The sequence below is a fragment of the Canis lupus genome, chromosome 35 (genome assembly GCF_003254725.2).
Source record: "Canis lupus dingo isolate Sandy chromosome 35, ASM325472v2, whole genome shotgun sequence".
Taxonomy (NCBI): Eukaryota; Metazoa; Chordata; class Mammalia; order Carnivora; family Canidae; genus Canis; species Canis lupus.
In genome coordinates, this window is record NC_064277.1 from 6,401,671 (window position 1) to 6,425,845 (window position 24,175).

The following is a 24,175-nucleotide window of genomic DNA, read 5'->3' on the forward strand; positions in this document are numbered from 1 at the left end:
TGCATTCAGTGAGTTTATAATCAAGCATCAAGTTTAGACTGAAATTCAAGCCAGAAGACTAATGCCACATGAGGGTAACAGATTTAGAGCAGTGGCTCGATGGTGGAGTCAAGAAGGACTTTACTAAAGACATAACAACAAAGATAGAACTTGAGGGGTGGGCAAAAAGAATGACATGCATGTTGCATTTTGTTAGTTTAGGTGTACATTTAGCTATGGATGTGCATCTGTTTACTATAGATGTTCATATTTGCATCATGAGTTAATCACTGCTTACATTTAAAAGCATCATAAAGAGAATTGTACTCAAGCCTGATTTTCATGACAATGACATAAATTAACTACATCAGCGACCATGAAGAAGACCTTATTTAAACACAAGGATGTAAAGGAACCATATCCTAGGCAATGGAACCCTGCCTAGAGATGCCTGTGGAATAAGGCGATTCTTCATCTTCACATCTCCCCATGTTGCAAGATATTCCAATCTTCTCTCATTTCCTCTGGCAACTTGTTGCCCACTGATTTGCTTAAATTTTTTAAAATAAAGGTAATTTTCAAGTATCTCTTTATTTGTGGACTAAAGTTGTACAAGTTGGCCTTCCATGATGATACCAAAGTCCCAGCCTTTGGAAAATGGCTCAATGAGGAAATTTTGTTGAAAATATCTGTCATTACTCTTGAACTCCAAAGTTTAACCCCTAACTCAGGGCATATTCTCTGAAATTTCATGCTGCTAATTCACCAAAGGATCCTGCTTTGGGACCTCATCTGGGCCTGCCTCCCCAGCAGTTCCTGGTGGCCAAACATCTCCACATTATACTCAATAAAAATAGCCATTTGGCCATTCATTCAAGGGAACTGGTCTCAGCTAACAGTAAACAGCAAGAGTATGATAAATCCACTTTTGCTAAAATTTTAGTATCTGATAAGACTAATTATACTTCCTTTTACCCATGTTCACTCTTTATGGAAATAATTCCCTAACATTTTAAATGAAAAAAAATTGGGGCCCCCTGGATGGCTTAGTTGGCTGGGCGTCTGCCTTCTGTTCAGGTCATGATCCTGGGGTGCTGGGATCGAGCCCCATGTCAGGTTCCCTGCTTAGTGGGGAGTCTGCTTTTCCCTTTTCCTCTGCCCCTCCCCGTACTTGTATTCTCTCTCTCAAATAAATAAATAAATAAATAAATAAAATCTTTAAAAACAAACAAATAAATAAAAATAAATTAATATATTGCCATAGTTGAATTCCATTCATGGCACACAATTTGGAGAGAGGGATGGATTCCTATCTTCACCTCCCATTCAATGAACCCTGTATCCTTCCAAGACCTTTCCAGATCCCAGGCCTGGTGTTTGAATTTCATGATTCCTCTTCCCTCCTGAGGGAAGAGACTAAGTATAAGGAGCTTGGTCAGAGTATCATTACACCTTGATCAGTCATTATTATTATGCCTAATGTCAAAATAATAAATTTCTGTTGTTTTAAGCCACTAAGATTATAATCACTTGTTACAGCAGCAATAGAAAGCTAACACAGACAAAAAACACACAGTTGGCATGTTGAGAAGATTCACGAGGTGTCAGTTTAAGAGTGATGCTATTATCTGTCCTACACCATACTCATTCAAGTCTATTTGGGTATAAATTTTTAAAAATCTCAAAGATGAGAAATACTATTAAGGTCATGGGTCAGGGTGGGGTTCATCATAGAAGGAGAAACAGTAAGTGAGATAAACCTAGATTCGATTGGGAAATCCTGACAGGAGGTAAAATAGCAGTGAGCACACACAGGAACCAGATCGTGATTTCTAAATATTACTTTCTACTAAAAGGAAGCAGGGCTCCTCAGAGAAATGGTTGATTTCAGGGCTGGGGAAAGGGAAAATACAATATGAGCCTGAAACATCTTGTCGTGCCAGAAAATAAGAAAGGAAGTCTTCTGAAGCCAGTTGGAGAAGCTTCCAACTGGCAAAAATCTAGGATAATTTGAACATCAAATTAATTAATGATAGTAACAGATTAAAGTAACCCATTTAATTAAAAGAGGAAATCATGAATTCATATGGACATCAATCAATCATTCTATCAATAAAAATTTTGATGATGAGTAGAAGAAATTCCATAGATAGTATTGAGTTCTCAAGATATTTTCTTATGAAGTACATATTAACTACAAAAGGAACAAAAAAGAGCTTTGCAGCAGGGAAATCTGACAGATACCACTGTGTTGAGTTCTGAGATGTGCCGCCCAGAGCTGCTAGGAGTGATGCCAGTAAATGATGTGGGTCAGCTTTCTTTGGGAATTGCCTATGCTGAAGAAAACTGCCTCTGAAAACCTGTTCCAGCTCCATTACTCCCTGTGAGACCAGCTGTGGCCTGTCAGGACTGCTCGAAGCTCATCATCTTCCTCTGCCCAAGTATGCCCAAGAGAACTCTGTATTCAACTTCTTTCATACTAATTTCAAAGTTTACTTCCTGTGGAACCCAACTGCTATACACTGAATGCTGGTATCCCTACCCCCCAAACTCTTGTTGAAATCTAACCCCCAATGTGATGGTATTTGGAGGGAGGTGTTTTGGAGGTAAGTAGTCTATAAGACTACTACTACTAAGTCTACAAGTGGAGACCTCATGAATGGGAATAGTAGCCCTATAAAAGAGATCCAGGAGAGCTCCCTTACACTTTCCACAATGTCAGGATACAATGAGAAGACAGCTGTCTATGAACCAGGAAGTTGGTTCTCATCAAACACTAAATCTATTGGCACCTTGATTTTGGACTTTTCAGTCTCCAGAACTGTGAGAAATAAATGTCTATTTATTATAAGCCACCCAATCTATGGCATTCTGTAGAGCAGGCTGAAAGACTAAAATACCAACCTATGACACTGCCTAATCAAGTGACCAAAGTTAATATCATCGGTAATGGGAAATGTAAAAAATTATGTGTAACCGGATAAGTTTCACTAAGAATGCAAACCACTTCCATGTATTGCTGCCAGAGATACATAACCAGATGTAATCATGAGGAAACATAAGACAAACCCAAATTGAGAGGCCTTCTACATAATTACTGCCTTGTATGCTTCATAGATGTCAAGTAATGAAATTCAAGGAAAGATCAAGAAAGTGTTTCTTTTTTTTTTTTCAAAGATTTTATTTTTTATTCATTTATTCATGCGAGACACAGAGAGAGAGACAGAGACACAGGCAGAAGGAGAAGCAGGCTCCATGCAGGGAGCCTGACATGGGACTCGATCCTGGAACTCCAGGATCAGGCCCCTGGGCTGAAGACGGCACTAAACTGCTGAGCCACCCGGGCTGCCCAAGAAAGTGTTTCAAATTGAAAAACATGACATGACAACAGAATGCAACATGTGATCTGCACTGGACACTCTTACTATACAGGACATTATTGGGACAATTTGTGAAATTCAAATGAGATCTGAAGATTAGATGATCATAACTTCACAATGTTAATTTCTTGGTTTTGATGGTTATGTAGGAGAATGTTTTTGGTCATGGGACATCAGATTAACAATTTTCTAATGTTTCTGAGCAAAAAAAGTGCTTTGTACTGTTCTTGTAAATTTTCTGTACAGCCTAGTTTGTTTCAAAATTAAAAAAAAAAAACTTTTGCGGGGCACCTGTATGGCTCAGTTGGTTAAGCATCTGACTCTTGATTTTGGCTCAGGTTATGATTTCAGGGTCATGACACTGAGCCCTGCATCAGGCTCAATGCTCAGTGGCAATTCTGTTTCTCCCTCTCCCTCTGCCTCTCCTCCTACTCATGCACTCTCCCCCACCCTTCAAATAAATAAATAAAATCTGAAAAAATATTTTGGAACAACAGAACAACACGTGTACCCACTGTTTGTACAATTATCCATGTTCTTCCTCTTCCCCGCCCCCCCCCCCAAATACCATCAATGATGTAGGTCTTCCAGTTTCCTAAGCCAAGCAATATTTGTGGAGCTGTCTCTCTTTGGAACACCAATATCAATTCTCCAAAAGTATGTGCTGATGGGATACCCTCCTGATCGCTCTGAGCTAGGGCAACAGCCTATCTTTAACAACAGGCAAAATATAGCTTTTCCCCTCAAGAAGCATCAGCTGTAGGAGAATACAGAACTGAGCGAAGAGCAAAATGTCATTGAAGGGCTCAGCCTGTTGCATAATAATGCAAACAGAGTCCAAGTTTGAAGAAATCAATACGGGGGAGGTTACTTAGTAAATCAATGAAATAGGGATGATGGAGTGTCCAGAAGGCCAGGTTTATGGTGACATACAAATCTAAGGGAAATGAAGCAGAGACCAAAAAGAGATTTCTTGTAACTTCTGAAGATGATTATCTTATAATTGTGCCCTAAATAATCAGGACTGTGATTTTTTTTCTTGAAATTTTATCTTGGTGGTTATAAACACAAGTGCTGTCTTTATGAATCATCTTTATTTTTAAAATTTGGCTAACACTCCACTCAAGTGTCTTTGACATGTTTAAAGCAATTTGTTTCACAAATATGAAAGTTAGAAAAAAATGAAATGACGGAAATGAAGTGTAATGGAGACAGTGTGTCATTTTCTATCACTTAGAAATATGTTGCACAAATAAAAAAGTTGTTTGATGGAAAATGCCAAAATAGTTGTCTCCACTACTTCATGTCCATCATTTTAGTCATAGAAACTTTGTTTTAGTCTCTTTCTGTGGAACTAATTGTCTCAGAATACTAAGGGCTCTTGACTATCCATGCACTAATTTTCTGGTGAATTTGCAGCATATATGTCAAACCAACTTGGAGATGCTGGACATCAAATGTTGCTTCTCTCTTTGGGAGCCAGTTAGGGGATGGAGAGGTAAAGATATATTATTAACTTTGTATTTTTCCTTACAAATGCCACAGTCTAGCTGGTTTAAACAATAGACATTAATTTCTCACCATTCTATAGGTTGAAAGTCCAAGATCAAGGCACAGGCAGATATGGTTTCTGGTGAGAACCCTCCTATTACCTTGCAGATGGCAGCTGTGTTCTCAGATGATGGTGGGGAGACATAGCTCTGATCTCTATTCTTCTTAAAAGGATACAAATCCTTGGGGCCTCACCCTCCTGATCTCATCTATTCCTAATCATCTTCCAAAGGCCCCAGCTATAAAGACCATCCTATTGAGGGTTAGTGCTACGATATAGGAATTTGGTGGATGGATGAGGGAACACAAACATTCAGCCTTACCTCTCTTCTCTATCCCCTCTCTCTTACTAAAGGCTTTGGGCTGTTCTGATAGGACTATACCTTAACCAAACTCCGCATATCTAGTCTCTTCCCTAAAGGAGAAATTGGTTGAACTCAAATTCAGAATACCGGCTGGTCCTGGCATTTCTGAACTGCTGCTGGACCTGGGATCTCAAAAGATCTTGGAAGGATATAGGGTTCACTGAATGGAAAGCAAAGACAGGAACCCATCCTCATCTCCAAATTGTGTGCCATAAATGGAATTCAATTATGGCAATTTATTCATTTAAAATGTTAGAGAATTATTTCCATGAAGAATAAATATGGAGGTGTGAGGAAGTATAATTACTCTTACTGATGTTTGAATTTTAGCAAGAATGGATTTATTAGAATCTTGCCATTAGCTGTTAGCTGGGACCGTTTCCTTTAGAAAGAGTTGCCAAAAGTTGATTTCATGGGGTGTATTGTGGAGATGTTTGGTGACCAGGTGCTGCCAGGGAAGGCAGGTGCAAAGGAAATGCCAGGATAAGGATTTCTGAGCTGCCCAATAGGCAGTGAAAAATTCTTGATACATTTGCAAGATCAATGTCTCAGTTTCCTCACAGGCAACAGGTAGATTATAATTGTAACTACCTCCTGTAGCTAGACCACATACACAGAGAATGACTATAGACCTGACCTGAAATTCCACACTGGTTGAGCCACACTCGTGGACTTTGGCCCATTTATTCTTGTATTTGTTCCAAGTCTCTGTAAATGCTCTCTCTTTCCTGTCCTAGTACTCTCCGAGGTGATCTGATTAAACATCCAGAGAACCCAAGGCTGCCACTGCCACCCAGAACCCTGAGGGGTTCTAGAGAACTGTAGCAATACCTTGCAAAATCCCAAAAGGGATCTGGAGAGAGGTTTAGTTCTTGTCTGCTGGAGGGCAGAAGTGCCTGCCTTCTCCCTAAGCCCCATGGGTAGCTCAGGTCTCTTCGCTCCTGCAGTGCAGAGGTGCAAAGGAACCCATGTTATGTCTCAGATGGCTCTCTGGGGCCTGCTTCCAACTCTGTGCAGGTTTGCCCATTTCCTGTTGCTGGGTCTCCTTTCCTTTTTTCTTCCTCATCTTGAATGGATGTTGCTGCTTGACCTCACCTATGCTGGAGGAACTCACCATCCCAAGTCTGCACTTCCAAAGCCAGGTCAACATGGCACCCGACTCAATCCAATGCTCATGGCTGGTCATGTCTTCCCTATCTGAAATGGTTTTTCTGTACCCTGTTTGGATACTTATTCCAATTTTTTAACATCATGAGACTGTTCTCTTTTCCTCTCTACATCCCTCTAGTTTTCTAGTAGCTTCCTCTTGCTTCAGCTCTGATTTTGGCAATCATATATCCAAGGTTTGCCAAGAACATCCCAAGCTTATGCCTATTTTCTTAGCATCTCATCTATTTAGTCACTCCTTCCGTCTCAAAAGTGTCCTGGCTTGGAGGATGCATTTTAGAGTCACCACAGAGTGGTGGATCAGTGTGTGGATCAGCTCAGTCACTGTGATCCACTGAGCTCTATCAGACTCTAGGTTGACCTTGTGCAAGAATGTATTTGAACACCTTACTGGCTATGGGTAGTTTCCAGATCTGTAAGACAGTAAGTTGGGCAAAGTGATAGCTGTGATATTTGCCAGTGCTCAAATATTAATGATTCTGTGATTTTATGAAAAGCACCAAGTTTTGGACTGCTTCACCTTTAACAATGAGCACGTAAAGCAGAGTAAAACATTTAGAGAGGCACGCTTTTCAGAGCACCTGACACTAACTGCTTGGCGGGCAGTACTCCTGGGCACTTCTGCTCTTTCAGCTCTCTGTTTCTGCCTTGAGTACAAGCTCAACCCTCAGACTCTTTCATTCCACACACTTTCAACTCATGCTGCCCTATTCTCCTGCATCTCTTCGTACCTGACTCCCCATGCTTTTATCTTTTTTCTCAATATTTATTGTTGGAATATCTTGTTTCCTCAGGACATTGCTCTCTTCAGAGTGTCAGCTAGTTATCCTGCAGAGTCAATTTGGGCAAATTTACAAACAGTTCAGTTGGACAATATTATCCATCCTTACAGAGCATTTTCATTTTTCCAAGGGAGCTTCAGATATTATGCATTAATTTGAAGGAGTAAATGCAATGGAGGAGTTCAACATACTATCGCTGAAACAACCTTTCATGTCTCATCATATAGGCAGCTGCCTTTCTATCTGACTATAGATTTGGTGGATTGCAGACTTGGTAGGTGGCAATCATATGTTGGTGAATATAATGTATGAATGACTGAATGAGACTGAAAATCTATTTTTATTATGATGCATTTTATTATCATTCTACACATTCCACCCTGCAAGTCTTTATTTTTAAAGTATATTTGGTTTCCCGTTTGAAGTGTGAGAATTTGATCATCTCTAGATTATCAGGAAAGCATGGATTGTAGGTATTGCTCTCTCTCTCTCTCCTCCCCCTATAGGGATATTGAGTGAATTAGTAAAGGGTTGTGTATATCATTCAAGTCTTTCTTGAGCCCTCATGTGCACAGAGACCTATACTGTTTATTGAGCCCCCTTAAAACTGCTCTTGAAAGCTAATGGTGACTTAATTGCATTCGATCATGTTAATGAGATTCTGATCTTTGACAAAAGATAGTTTTTCAGGACTCATGTTTTCATCTGACATGATGAAGTGGATTGCTCAGGGGTGATAATGATTCTGCTGTGTGGAGAATCCAGATGTCACCACTCACCTCTACAAACCCAGCAGAAGACCCAGTGGAAGAGCTCTGAATTCTTGTTAGTGGAAATATTCACTAAACAGATAATAACTGGAGGCTGACTCCATAAGGCAAGCACTTTCCTAATGGGCTTGTCAGGATGCATCTCCATACCACTGCAAGCTCCATGAAACTCCAGGAGCCTCTAGAACCAGTGGTGCCCAAACCAATTATAGCTGTGAGATCTGATTCAGCTCAGGATTCTTTTTTCATTAGAAATATGTGTACATCAGTAGAAAATACACTCTTGGGTTTCCAAGAATGCCTTCCTCCCAGCCTGGAGGGTACACACTTCCTGTCTGTCTTGTGATGCTCTCAATTCCTCAAGGTCCATTTCAAGACTTACTTGCCTTATCCCAAGACCTCACCCTTCACCTCTAACCTAGGTCCTTTCTGTCTGCTCAGCACAATGCCTGCTTGCCTCTGTCGCACATTTCTGGTAAAGAATTGTGTCAGTTTAGCACTTGATTTTATACTATCTAGTTGTGTTTATTAATTGTGGCATTCTTCTCACCCCAACTATAGTAAGCTCTGTAAGGACAAGAATGCTATCTTAATCCCCCATGGCATTTCATACAGTGCCAGACACGGTGGAGGTTTCTGCATCAGAAATTCACTGAACTAGTCATGGCATGAGATATTATAAAGACACTTAAACAGAAATGGAGAAGAAATAGACTGGGAAATGAAAGAAACCACATCAAACCCCCCTGAAGAACCTCCAACAGTGCAGCAAAGGAACCTCTAGGTAGATAAGCTACACTTCAGCCATAGATAGACCAATGCCCTCAGAGCATCCAACCAGGCTTTCTGAAGGCTAAAGAAAACCCTGTGAATCCATACCAAATTGTTATACTTATCTTCTAAGGATAACCCTCATTTCTTCCCTAATGGGTAAATTCCAAAACATTCACCCATAGGACTGTGTGTATGTGTGTGCAAGAGAGAGAACAAGAGTTAGAGAAAGAGAAAAACAGAGAGACAAAGATGGAGAGTAAGAGACATGACAAAGAAGGATAGAAAACATCAGAAGGGCTGAGATATTGAGAAGAAACAAAAGGTGAAAAGGATAGCTAAAGAGAGGGGCAGCTATTTATAGCTTGCCTATGGTCATCTAACACCTCTCTGGCTCTGGCTGCTGTTATAGTAATGCTTTATGAAGGTTGTACTGCCTTAAGGAATACTATAAGGATTTAGCTTTCCTATATAGTTGAAATATTCAAAATAAGCCTGGTAATTGGGTCATCTTATTAGCAAGCAACTCTCACTAAGGAGTTCCAAGAGCTTTCCAGTCAGTCCCTTGTCAGTCCATGCAACACACTCATAGAGTAATGAGAGGGCATGGATTATGAATAATTAGTCCATTTTTATCCTTTCTTCAGTGGGTTTTCATTCCACCTGGGCACTGTCTCTCTTTTCACAGACTGGAGACTTAAGAGCAAGGTGTAACAGTGGACACATTAATTTTCATTAAATGTTTTTCCCCTCCTTTTTCACCCCTATCTTCGTATACTATAAGAATGTCTTAGAAATTATGTGGAAAAGTCAGGCAATGCCCACGCTGAATAATCCTTAAGTTCAGACCACGAGTTTTTGGTCTTGTACAGTTTCAATTATGTGGGTGCTAATTAGTCAAGGTTATGAATTCTCATAAGTGAAAGAGGCCAATGTAAGACACAGCATGAAGACAGAAAGAGAGGGCATTGAGGGCAATGGCAAATTAGGAGAATAAAAAAGGGGAGAAAGGGGAGGAAGAAGTCAGGCATCTATGTAAGATTTTCATTCCAACCTCCACAGTCTCTTATGAGTGTGCCACATAGCATACTTGATGTTATAAAACACATTGGCAATTCTATTATCCTCAGCATCCTGGGCTTCACTTAGAAACTCCAGCTCCGCAGGATGGGATGTGGGTCACAAGGCAGGGCCGAGGGGACTCCCCACAGGTCTCTCACTACAATATGGATGTTGATTCCTCCTACTTTGAGACTAAACAGTTTCTGTCACTTCAGCTAGAACTGTAGGCAAATAATTCCCAGCAGAACTTGGCCTGTGGGTTGTCAGGGTTTCTATTTGATTAATTAAGCTGTCAGCATGCATGTTGTAAACACTGGATATTTTTGTTTGGAAGTTCAATGGTCATTATCCTTGCTTTGCTAGCAGGAGAGAAAAGAGAGTGCAATGGCCTCCTATTTGCCTTTTTGACAGCATGTTCTTACTTAGTAATAGCCCTTCATCAGAGAATCTCACTCAGTGCCACTGGTCCTGACTGCAAAGTCTTTGAGGGTGCACTCTGCCATCTTCTCTCTCACTGCCCTCTCTTCAGACCCAGGGTGTGTGTGTGGGGGGCAGTACCAGGGCGATATGTAAGAGTGGGTAAACTGATCCCATAGAAAGCTGAAGAGTCACCCATACCTAGAGATAGGCTAAGCCAGTGCCTCAGCAAAAGTCTCCATTTACAGGTAGACAATCAAGGAGCTTAGAGGAGAATAAATGGTTTAATCTATCAAACAGTATAATGAGGATTAATTTTACTATTTCCTTACAGTCTTGTCAGTGTGTCTGCCTTCTTTTAAAGATTATTTATTTATTTATTTATTTATTTATTTAAGAGAGAGAGCATGGGGGGTGTGCAGAGGGAGAGGGAGAGAGAATCTGAAGCAGGGGGGAGCCTGACTTGGGGCTGGATCTCATGACCCTGAGATCATGACCTGAGCTGAAATCAAGAGTTGGACGCTTAACTGACTGAGCCACCCAGGGACCCTGTGTCTGCCTTCTTTTATAAGGCCAAAAAAGTGAACAGACCACTGGGCTAAGGTTCTGATTATCTAAGGGGATGTTGGGAACAGGGGACCTCCCCTCCCCTGCACAACCCTGGGTCAATCATTCAATCCTTGTATGTTTTGGTTTCCAGATTTTCAGTGAGGCTTATCCCTACCATCCCTACTTCCCATAGTTATGAGAATAAGAAGGTAAGAAGGTGCTTTCCTGTACATTATCTCCTTTAATCCATAAACAGCTCTTAGAAGTAAATATTTTCAGGTGAGGAAACAGTAATTCAGGGGATCTGTGATTCTGTTGTTGTTCCAAGTGGTGGAACTGGGACTCTCACTGGGTCTGCCTGACTCCAAACCTCCTCCATCCACCACCATATTGCTTCCCGGGTCCTTTATCAGAGGATCTGTCATCCCTGAAATGACTACATGAACGGCAAAGGGTCAGTCGCCGTAGCAGGTGCCTTCTCCTCAGACCATAGTGCATTACTTTATTACAGGTGAGTCTTATTTGACCCTGTAAAAAAACCACAAAAAACCAACCAACCAACCACAATTTTACTACTTCCTGTTATAAAGGTAAATTTTTTTAAAAGAGGAAAAAGTCATACAGGATGATGTATTGCACATTTACCCTGTCATCTATTAGTAAGATTCGTTGCCCTCTCCTCCAGTCTCTTACTGATGTCCCTGACAACAATCTTAGCCCCCCAATTTATCTTTCATGCTCTGCCACAGTTATCTAAAAAGAAAACACTTAGTGCTTTGTAATAGACTCCTTTTAAAAACTCTTCCCTGGAGGCTTCCGGCTGTTCATAGAATAATATCTAAACTTTGAATCAAGGCATATGAGGCTATCAATATATTTCCAAGTTTTCTTTCTAAACCGAACTCCACATTTTTTTTTCTAGGGAATATGTTTCCCCTTTCATTGGGTCAATTCCTACTTGTTCTTTGAGGTCTTCCCGGGGGACTCTTCCAACTACTCTTCAATCTCTCTCCCCAGTGTACTTTCCAAGCGTTGTGCCCAAGAGATTGGCATTCAGCTCAACTTCTAGTGTACAGGCTGTCCCCTCCAGACTCTTTGAGAGCAGAGGATGAACATATGCTACTACTCCAGTCTTGATACAGTGCTTTGCACATGGAAGGTGTTCAGTAAGAGTCCAATAAACACATTCAAAAGGAAACTAAATTGACTTTGTGATAACAGAAGCCAAACAAAAATCTGGCAAATAAAGGAATAAATGTAAAAAACAAAAACAAAAACAAAAAGTAAAGAAATCCTTTATGAAGAGAAAAGTTACTTATTGTAAGTGCCAAGTTTATAGAGTTATTTTAAAGTTGGCACAAAATTCAAAGTTTCAAAAAAAGAAAAAGATAACAATTTTAGTCACCATAAGACATTGACTGTAGTATTCTGAAGAATTTAGGTAATTTGTAATAGTAGTTAAGCATCTCCTAGGGTGAACTGTGTATTTTACTAAAGAGTATAATGAAAATAAAAACATGGTAGAGTAATGTTTATAGTAAGCAATTTTGGGAAACGTTAGGCTAAAAGAAGATTTGCTTTTTGACCCTGTGCATCCTCAGAACCTTTAATACACTAATGTGTGTTGGGATTCTCCAATAAAGGCACGATACACACAGCATGACCTAAATGCACTTGACCATGGACCTTTTTTTTTTTTTTTTTAAGAAGTCTTTCACATGACATGTGTTCATAGAGAACACACTCTGGGAAACGTCCTACTTTCTTAGATGCCATTATTTGTCACTTCACAGAGGCTTAAAAATGAACACACTTATCGTCGATGCAGAAACACAGAGAAGGAAAAATTTGAAATGACATCCCATATAAATGCTGCCTCAAAATGACGGAATGGGTAGCCTATTTTTATTAATACACAGCATGAAATAGTAAGAGAGAGCATAGGCTAAGAAATGTTTCTCTATATCTTACCAGCTTCATGATTTGGGGCAAGAAATACTTTGGCAGAAAAATTGTGCTCTGTCTGTGAAAATCACAGATAGTGATTTTATCTGGACTTTTGGGGTTTTTTGTTTTTATTTTTAAATCTTTTTTTATGATTTTATTTATTTTATTCATGAGAGATACAGAGAGAGACAGAGACACAGGCAGAGGGAGAAGCAGGCTCCCTGTGGGGAACCCGATGGGGACTCAATCCCAGGACCCAGGGATCACAATGTGAGCCAAAGGCAGATGCTCCACCGCTGAGTCACCCAGGTGTCCCTTATCTGGACTTTTGGACCTCAAAATCTACTGGGGAACAGAAAGCTTAAAGTGACTGATTGATGCTTTCAGGTATAAGAAATTGTTCTTTGTTCCTCTCAGCTCCTGCTGCAACTGCTCACCCCTATGTCTTTGAGAAACTTGGGATAATCAGGCATGACAATCAGTTCCTATCTACCTAACACATTCATGCTCTTAATCTTTCCCAACACCCTCAAAGGACAGGGATTCTTCTTCCTAGACAATCCCTCATCCAGGCTTCTTCATCTCCTCTAGCACTCAGCCTCAGCCACCCGGCATTTCTTCTGAATCTTCAGGATTCTTTGCTTACTGGTTCTGTCCCCTATGCCTCCATAAACATCATAGTACCTTCAATCCTAAAACAAAACCCAAACCAAAACATGACTTTCTCTAACCTACATTCTTCTCGAGTTACTATCCAAATTGTTTTTTCTTCTCTTCCAAAAAGATTAGTCCACATTTGTTATGTCCACTTTTCACATCTCATTTACCTTCAACCCATTAAAATTTGGTTTTTCCTTGAGCAACTAGTGTCACCCCCGCCCATAACTGCTGAGTCCAGTGGGAAGTTCTCATGTCACTGCATCTCCTTATTGTATTTGATAAAGCTGGTCACTCTTTCTACTTTAAACAGCCAGCTCTCTTGGATTTAGCGACACTGAATCTCTGACTTCCCTTCTACTTATCTGATCACATGTTCTTTGTCTCCTCCAGGGGCTCCAGCTCCTGGACTGATTCCTTAAAAGTTGTTTCCTTTCAGACTTTGAACCTTAGTCTGCTTCTTGCCTGAATTACTTTGTCTGAATGATTTTGCCCATCCTTGATGCATGGAACCCAAAATGATGCCCTTAACTTCAGAGACTGTCTATTGGACATGGTTATCTGGAAGTCCCTCAAGTACTTCAAACTCAGAAGGCACAAAACGAATCACATTTTTGCCTCCACTATTTCGCTGGTGGAGGTAGTATGCATTGTGATTAGGAGAGAATGTCAGGGTTCAAATCGGAGCCCCCACACTCTCCAGATGTGACTTGGGTAAGTTACTTACACCACTCCAAACCTCATATCATCTGAAAAATGGAGATAACCATAGTTCCATGCCTAGAAGGGTGCCCAAATAATTACATGGGAAGTACATAGAACCTCTGTACAACAGCCAGGACTGGTGAGTGAGTTGTCAGTGGGAACCACTATTATCGTTTCCCACAGTCATCTTTTTTCCCAATTTCCCTCCATTCTTTTTTTTTTTTTTTTTATGAATGGGATTCATCCTCCTCAGAAAGTCACTTGCTCCTATTTCCCTCCATTCTTTATCTCATTTGGAGTTGCAAGCCTCTATCATCATACGCATACAACCCAGCAACTTGGGAGCTGTACCTGATTCTTTCCTCCCCTCTGCCGGCACAGACTGCCAATCACAAGTCCTGTGGATTTTGTCATCCAAATGTTCTTCAAATCCCACTCGTCCTCTCCATTGCTACAACAGCTGCCCTAATCCAGGCTCTAGCTCTCTCTCCAATCTTGAACCCCCCGACTGAGAATTGTTAATGTCACTCTCACCCTTAAAACACATCAGAGTCTGACACCCCAGCTGGCTTTTGAGAAACGCTATTCAAGAAACAAGTGAAAGAGAAATATTGAAGTGTTGAGGATATTTTAATGTTTTATGTGGTTGAGAATGCAGAATATGTGCAATTGATATCATCCTGTAGATGACTGGGCTCAGGATGAACGATGTCAGTGTGCCATCAGACTCACAGGATGGCCAAGCTGGAAGCACACACTGGGTGTCTACCAATTGCTCTGCTTCCTGTCCTTGGCCTCTGACTGAAAGAATGAAATAATTTCACGGCTTCTCTTACAGATCAGGGGGGCAAATGAGACATGAATAGCTTGCTGGGAGCTTCCGGGAAGGCTTTTGTCGTGCTGATGGGAGGAACAGGCTTTGCTGATGCCATTCTTCTCCCTCTGCTTTCTGCCATAACCAGAAATATGAAGCCAGGAGTCATGGGAGCCATGGGAGCCATGGGAGCCATGGCAGGATTGAAAAAAAAAGGCAAGAGAATCTGCAAGGTGCTATCCTGCAAACCTTGGGCTCCTGTGATTGGGCCCAGGGAGCAAGGAACTTGCTCATGAACCCTATCATTCCCTTGGAGGGCCCGCCCAGTAGGGCTGCTTTGAAGGGGGATGGCTGGTAAGGAATTCAGGTCAGAGATCTTTGGTCAGAATGACTCTCCCTCAACGGAGTACCAGATAAGTAGGGAGCCCATGTCAAAGTAGAGCAAAGTAACATCACAAACTGTTCCTAAGTTTTCACAGCTGCAGCTCCAGGTTAGCAAAACCTATCAATGAACACTGCTCCATTCCTTTCATGATTTATGTGTCGTGGCTTTAGGCTCAGAGGTAGAGAGACAGCAAAGGCCCCATAGAAGACCAGGCACGCTTTTCAGCCACATTCGCCTCCTCAAATTCATTAACACGTCCCACCTAACACACAGAGATGGCTGTGCTCTGCCAGCAGCTAACGAATGCAGTTATCAAAGCACAGCGACCATCTGTAGCTCAGGTGTGGAAAGTCCTGGTTAAGGAGATGCTCTGATTCTCCGCTGTTCACCTCCTCTGCTCAGAGGACCCAGCAAACAAGGGGTTAATCCGGGACCATCTGAACCTATTTACTTACATGTTTAAAAAGAAAGAAAAAGGTTCCACTTAAAGGCAGGATCACTTATAAATAAATCCTATGGTTCTGAAGATAGTAAGGAAGGAAACTCCAGGGTTTAAGGCATCCCAGCTCATCTTACATAAAGTCACAGGGAAAGAGAAAGGAACAATAATAAAGAAACAAGTGCAAAATGGAAATAGTTAAGTGTAAAGTTACTTTTCTTTTGTGTTTTAATTGCTCAATGCAATAGTTATATTCTTTTTTTTTTTTAATATTTTTTTTTTCAATTTTTATTTATTTATGATAGTCACAGAGAGAGAGAGAGAGACAGAGACACAGGCAGAGGGAGAAGCAGGCTCCATGCACCGGGAGCCCGACGTGGGATTCGATCCCGGGTCTCCAGGATCGCGCCCTGGGCCAAAGGCAGGCGCCAAACCGCTGCGCCACCCAGGGATCCCTATATTCTTTAAATAAGCAGGTAAATTGATCTTTGTTGGTAAATCTAATTGTATTGTAAACACTTGAAAAGAAATATTCAAAGAGATTCCTTATGTGTTCTTTAATTTTACAAAGCATTCTCTTTCTTGTTGTTGTTGTTTTTTTTAATCGCTCCTTCCACTTTCTAGGTTTCCTGAAACTGAGGCACACCTGCATGGATAGGACTTTGTGTTTAATTTCATTTCCAGTGCACATATTTTATACTCTTGTCTCTTCTCCTTCTTCTCCACACCCAGCATGGAGCCCAATGCGTGGCTTGAACTCACGACCCAGAGATCAAGACCTGAGCTGAGATCAAGAGTTGGACACTTAACTGACTGAGCCGCCCAGGTGCCTCACAAATATTGCGTTTTAAGACAAAAATCTCTGAGCCCCATGAGTATCCCACACCTTCTTTTTTTTTTTTTTTCAGTCCTGGTCCCACCACTGTAGTGAAATCTCAGGCTGTCATGGCAACCCCTGAATGACATGGGACCAAAAAAATAAATAAAAAAAAAAAAAGGATACTAACCTGGATAAATCCTCTATCATTGGTTTTTTAAGGCCCTTTGAAATGTGTTTGATTTCTCATACGCTAAAGAATAGAATGTGGAATTTTGCTATTTTTCTTTCCTTGTTTCTGCAGGAAATTTGGAAATACAAAATCCTCAAATGTAATAACACCTATTACAGGCTACACATATTGGAATACAGCTTAACTCTGATTTTCTGTAGTGTGAACTGTCTCCTCATACACTTTGTATATTTTTCTTTTGGTTGTCTTCAGACTGTCAATTTGTAAGAGCTTCTTACAAATTGTTAATCTTTTATCTCTGATGTATGTTCTGAATATTTTTCCAGCTCTATCTTTTATCCATTGACTTCATACATGATATTTTTATCATATACTTATATTTTGGTCATTTGTGGTATTTTGGCATGTATAAACCAAATATATATACATGTGAAATAATATATATAATTACATATGTACAGATAAATATATACTAAATATAAGAATATGTTAAATGCATCTACTTACATGTAGCATATATAATACATACATCTAATATAAATATAATATATATATACTAAAATACCGAGATGTAAAATACTAGTCGCTTCAACATCATTTAATTTATTAAAACAACAAACAAAAAAAACAAAAGCCCACATACTTTTCTTACTCCACAATACCAACAACTATAATAAGTAATCTTATATACCTACGTTGATTCCTGGATTCTCTATTCTGTTCTACAAAACATTTCTTATAATATGTTCTGATACATGTTTCTGAAAAAAAAACATGCTCTATTATTCTTCTTTGTATCATTTTCTTGATTATTGCCAAGTTATTACTCTTACAAATGGACTCTGTTATTTTATTCAAGACAAAAAAAATATCCTCCCTTGGGATTCCAATTGGTAATGCATTATATTTACATACTAATTTGGGGAAACTTAAGATTGAGATATCACATCCAAAAACATACTTGCCTTTTCAAAGTTTTTTCATGTCTCTTATTAAAATTTAATAGCTGCTTTATCTGTGTTCTGTATCTTGTTTTTTAAAATTTATTTTTATATTTCACAGTGTTAGTAACTTTTATATGTGGAATATTTTTTCTTATTTCTAAGTTCTTAGTGCTAAAGAGAAAGGCCATTGACTTTTGTGTATTTATATTCTATCTAGCCATTTTACAAAGTTTTATTAATATTATGCTTTGGTCCTTGAATCTGTTGGGTTTTCTATATATACAATCATAGCATGAGCAAAATATATAATTTTATTTTTCTCAATATTTATGAGATATTTCTCTTAAATTGTTCACTTGCTAAAAATTGTTGAATCAATGCTTTTTTTTAAAAAAAAAAGAATGCTGAGGGATCCCTGGGTGGCGCAGCGGTTTAGCGCCTGCCTTTGGCCCAGGGCGGGATCCTGGAGACCCGGGATCGAATCCCACGTCAGGCCCCCGGTGCATGGAGCCTGCTTCTCCCTCTGCCTGTGTCTCTGCCTTTCTCTCTCTCTCTCTCTCTGTGTGTGTGTGTGACTATCATAAAAAAAAAAAGAATGATGATAGCAAGTATCTCTGTCTAATTTCTCATTATAATTGAATTAACTTTTTGCCACTTAGTATACCAAAAGTTATTGGTTTGGGCAAATAATCTTTTTTTTAAAGATTTTATTTATTTATTCATGAGAGAGAGATCCTGGGTCTCCAGGATCATGCCCTGGGCTGAAGGCGGCGCTAAACTGCTGAGCCACCTGGGCTGCCCTGGGGTAAGTAATCTTTAGTATAATTGAGGAGACTTCTTTTACTTTTGTTTTATTTAAAGTCTTAAAAAAAAAAACAAGCTGCTGAATTTAGTCATGTTCCTTTCAGTGACTATTGATTTGATTGCCTGATTTTTTCTTACTTTTTTTATACATACAAATATACAGATAGCTTTTCTAATATTAAGCCACCTTTGTTTTTGTGTGTGTGTACATGTGTTTACTTGCTATATTTGTAAATTTCTAGGCAAATATTTACTAAAATGTGTCAAATGTTAATCGCTATAATTTAAAGGGTTCCAGGATCAAATTAATTTGAGAAACACCCAACTGAACAGAGTTAAATGTTACTTCCCAGAACTGTAAGCTAATATGTATTGTCAATCTACAAAAGGAGATTAGAGTACAAAATGTTTAGTGAACTTTACTTGACTATCTTTCTCATAAGCCATCGCATGAGAGTAGATTAGAGCAGAACAAAGTTTGGGAAATGCTTATATACAGATTGTATACTGAGAACTGAAAATAGTTTTAGCACATAAGACCAATGAAATCATGAGAGGAGAGTTGATAAATTAAAAGCCACACTAGAGGATGCCAAAACCATTTGGGAAAAAATAATTAACTAACGTTTTGTACCAATTATACTCACTTTTACTATACAAGATTTTTACCTCCTGGCTAGGCCCAAATTATTGATGTTTTGCATTATATAGACCCATTATAGAGCATAGAGTGGTCCTGGAGCTGGATGTAGTCCCAGGTCCAGCCAATTGTCAAAGTGTAATTCTAGGAAGTAACACAATTACATCTGTATCCCTGGTACAGGGTATCATCACAATTACATCTGTATCCCATGGTATCATGACTATCATGACGTGATGACACAGATGGACTATCACAACATGGCTTGCGTGTGGCACTCACCAATGACATATTCCACTCTGAAGAGATCCCTTCTGGGGTCATATGGACGATTGAAGTCGATCTGGATGAAGAAAGACTGTCCCCTACGTACAATCAACTTGTTGTTTTCATACTTGTCAGTGTGGTGGTCCACTTTATTGGTGTCCCATCTCTCCTTGAACAGGTGAATATTTGTAACATGAAGATAGTCTACACACAAAGAAAACAATTGGGGAACATCACTGAGTAACTTTGATATAACCGCAAAAACAAAAAACAAGATTGTTTTTCCTGATTCCTCAAGTATTGAGGTAACAAAGTCTGTTGGATAAAACTCCTTACAGGGGGTTGATAGATTTAAGAGTCAGTCTGTCATGACATTCTTGTCTTCAAAGAGGATTTTAAAGACTTTTCCCTCCCTGATCTTACTTCATACTACAGGGTACTCACTTGGGATAGACAGAGCAGTGCTGATGATGCCAGTCATATAGGTCTAGGTACAGAGAAACTAGGGCCAGAGTTCAAGTCTTCACATTACCAAGCTCATGCTGGCTTTCAATATGTCAGGTGCTTACCATCATGACTAGCAACTCATTATTTCACTAACTAGGGAACAGCCACTTCAACTTTCCTATCTTTAAAAAGGAAAGAATTAAATCTGACAAAGAGATGTTCTAAAGGTCCAAAGTTGACCTTTAATACAAAGCTCTCCTCTTACTTCAGGAGGTCAAATACCCTTCCTCTTTAATTCTAAAAGTAGATCTGGTTCCTCAAAGTCAGGAACCAAAAGAAGAGGTGTGAAGACCGGATACTGACATTTTATTGAGATATAACTGTTTCCACTTTGAACATGCAGAAACAAGCTTCACATTTCCCTAGCTACTAAATGACCAATCTGGAAGTCAAACCCTTGTCTAGTGCAAAAATCTATACGGCTTTTATTTTTTTTTTTATTTTTTTTTTTTAAAGGTAGTTGGATCTTTTTTTTTTTTTTTTTTTTATTTATTTTTTTTTTTTATTGGTGTTCAATTTACTAACATACAGAATAATACCCAGTGCCCGTCACCCATTCACTCCCACCCCCAGCCCTCCTCCCCTTCTACCACCCCTAGTTCGTTTCCCAGAGTTAGCAGTCTTTACGTTCTGTCTCCCTTTCTGATATTTCCCACACATTTCTTCTCCCTTCCCTTATTTTCCCTTTCACTATTATTTATATTCCCCAAATGAATGAGAACATATAATGTTTGTCCTTCTCCGACTGACTTACTTCACTCAGCATAATACCCTCCAGTTCCATCCACGTTGAAGCAAATGGTGGGTATTTGTCATTTCTAATAGCTGAGTAATATTCCATTGTATACATAAACCACATCTTCTTTATCCATTCATCTTTCGTTGGACACCGAGGCTCCTTCCACAGTTTGGCTATAGTGGCCATTGCTGCTAGAAACATCGGGGTGCAGGTGTCCCGGCGTTTCATTGCATTTGTATCTTTGGGGTAAATCCCCAACAGTGCAATTGCTGGGTCGTAGGGCAGGTATATTTTTAACTGTTTGAGGAACCTCCACACAGTTTTCCAGAGTGGCTGCACCAGTTCACATTCCCACCAACAGTGTAAGAGGGTTCCCTTTTCTCCGCATCCTCTCCAACATTTGTTGTTTCCTGCCTTGTTAATTTTCCCCATTCTCACTGGTGTGAGGTGGTATCTCATTGTAGTTTTGATTTGTATTTCCCTGATGGCAAGTGATGCAGAGCATTTTCTCATATGCATGTTGGCCATGTCTATGTCTTCCTCTGTGAGATTTCTGTTCATGTCTTTTGCCCATTTCATGATTGGATTGTTTCTTTCTTTGGTGTTGAGTTTAATAAGTTCTTTATAGATCTTGGAAACTAGCCCTTTATCTGATATGTCATTTGCAAATATCTTCTCCCATTCTGTAGGTTGTCTTTGAGTTTTGTTGACTGTATCCTTTGCTGTGCAAAAGCTTCTTATCTTGATGAAGTCCCAATAGTTCATTTTTGCTTTTGTTTCTTTTGCCTTTGTGGATGTATCTTGCAAGAAGTTACTATGGCCGAGTTCAAAAAGGGTGTTGCCTGTGTTCTTCTCTAGGATTTTGATGGAATCTTGTCTCACATTTAGATCTTTCATCCATTTTGAGTTTATCTTTGTGTATGGTGAAAGAGAGTGGTCTAGTTTCATTCTTCTGCATGTGGATGTCCAATTTTCCCAGCACCATTTATTGAAGAGACTGTCTTTCTTCCAATGGATAGTCTTTCCTCCTTTATCGAATATTAGTTGCCCATAAAGTTCAGGGTCCACTTCTGGATTCTCTATTCTGTTCCACTGATCTATGTGTCTGTTTTTGTGCCAGTACCACACTGTCTTGATGACCACAGCTTTGTAGTACAACCTGAAATCTGGCATTGTGATGCCCCCAGATATGGTTTTCTTTTTTAAAATTCCCCTGGCTATTCGGGGTCTTTTCTGATTCCACACAAATCTTAAAATAATTTGTTCTAACTCTCTGAAGAAAGTCCATGGTATTTTGATAGGGATTGCATTAAACGTGTATATTGCCCTGGGTAGCATTGACATTTTCACAATATTAATTCTGCCAATCCATGAGCATGGAATATTTTTCCATCTCTTTGTGTCTTCCTCAATTTCTTTCAGAAGTGTTCTATAGTTTTGAGGGTATAGATCCTTTACATCTTTGGTGAGGTTTATTCCTAGGTATCTTATGCTTTTGGGTGCAATTGTAAATGGGATTGACTCCTTAATTTCTCTTTCTTCAGTCTCATTGTTAGTGTATAGAAATGCCACTGACTTCTGGGCATTGATTTTGTATCCTGCCACGCTACCGAATTGCTGTATGAGTTCTAGCAATCTTGGGGTGGAGACTTTTGGGTTTTCTATGTAGAGTATCATGTCATCGGCGAAGAGAGAGAGTTTGACTTCTTCTTTGCCAATTTGAATGCCTTTAATGTCTTTTTGTTGTCTGATTGCTGAGGCTAGGACTTCCAGTACTATGTTGAATAGCAGTGGTGAGAGTGGACATCCCTGTCTTGTTCCTGATCTTAGGGGAAAGGCTCCCAGTGCTTCCCCATTGAGAATGATATTTGCTGTGGGCTTTTCATAGATGGCTTTTAAGATGTCGAGGAATGTTCCCTCTATCCCTACACTCTGAAGAGTTTTAATCAGGAATGGATGCTGTATTTTGTCAAATGCTTTCTCTGCATCCAATGAGAGGATCATATGGTTCTTGGTTTTTCTCTTGCTGATATGATGAATCACATTGATTGTTTTACGGGTGTTGAACCAGCCTTGTGTCCCAGGGATAAATCCTACTTGGTCATGGTGAATAATTTTCTTAATGTACTGTTGGATCCTATTGGCCAGTATCTTGTTGAGAATTTTTGCATCCATGTTCATCAGGGATATTGGTCTGTAATTCTCCTTTTTGGCGGGGTCTTTGTCTGGCTTTGGAATTAAGGTGATGCTGGCTTCATAGAACGAATTTGGAAGTACTCCATCTCTTTCTATCTTTCCAAACAGCTTTAGGAGAATAGGTATGATTTCTTCTTTAAACGTTTGATAAAATTCTCCTGGGAAGCCATCTGGCCCTGGACTCTTGTGTCTTGGGAGGTTTTTGATGACTGCTTCAATTTCCTCCCTGGTTATTGGCCTGTTCAGGTTTTCTATTTCTTCCTGTTCCAGTTTTGGTAGTTTGTGGCTTTCCAGGAATGCGTCCATTTCTTCTAGATTGCCTAATTTATTGGCATATAGCTGTTCATAATATGTTTTTAAAATCGTTTGTATTTCCTTGGTGTTGGTAGTGATCTCTCCTTTCTCATTCTCTATACGGCTTTTAAAATTGGGAGGATAAATGTCATTTATACATTTATTTGAGACATGATAGCACTGGATAAAGGTTAGATCCCCTCCTACCTTTCTTGCATTCCTCTGCAAATGATCGCTGAATATGGAGGTAACTCTACCCACCTACACTGTAGTTTGAAAGATCTAGTCTAGATAAGATTTCTGCATGCAAATTTGGAGTTCTAAAGAGGAATTAAGGAGAGAGGCAGGTGGGGGTACATTAGCCTTCTTCCTACCCTGATTTCTGTCTGCTGCATGATTTGCCATCACAGCTGTGACTACAGTGCACACAGAGCACAACCGCTCAACCTGTACTCGTGCTGAGGCATCACCCTGAAAGATTCCAAGGCCTTTCTTTGTGTTTATACAGGAATCCTGTGCAGGACACTTGGTCCCCTCTGGCCTCATTTTTGTCTCATAGGCGAAACCAAAAAGTTAGGCTCATTAAGATACTCTCTAGTTCTAAAGTCTAGAAGTCCCTGAAACACTCTTGGTTAATTCAAAGTCCAGGTAATCCTGAGTTTGAATCTCAGGTCTCTTAATTACATAGATAAGGCATATTGCCTCATGGAAGCTGAGTTTTCTCACCTTTCAAATGAGGATACTATTACTTTGAGAATTTCTACAAAGATTCAATGACATAACAAGACAACAGCTCTGGCACTATGCTTGGCACATAGTGGGGCCATAGGCTTCCTTGTGGCTAGCTTAATTAAAACTCTGATGGAGCCATTTTATATTTCACATGGTGGGGTGCTCAGTGGGCTATTCTGACTGCAACATTATAGCTCTCAGAAAATGCAAGATACAGTTTTATTTTTACCCCATAGCAGAACCTTGAACATGGTCCCCTAAAGGGCACGTTCCTTCCACTATGCTGTGGGTGGAAGAGGTTT

General features: G+C 39.8%; 1 protein-coding gene across 2 annotated transcripts in view; it reads right to left on the reverse strand.

The window, feature by feature from the left end:
- F13A1 (coagulation factor XIII A chain) overlaps positions 1–24,175 on the reverse strand; it is a 163,844-nt gene that overhangs the window by 124,984 nt on the left and 14,685 nt on the right. For both annotated transcript variants that reach the window (XM_025445092.3, XM_035710518.2), the window contains exon 4: positions 19,421–19,609. In XM_025445092.3, the coding sequence (XP_025300877.1) occupies positions 19,421–19,609 (189 nt within the window). The remainder of the gene's footprint in view (positions 1–19,420; positions 19,610–24,175) is intronic.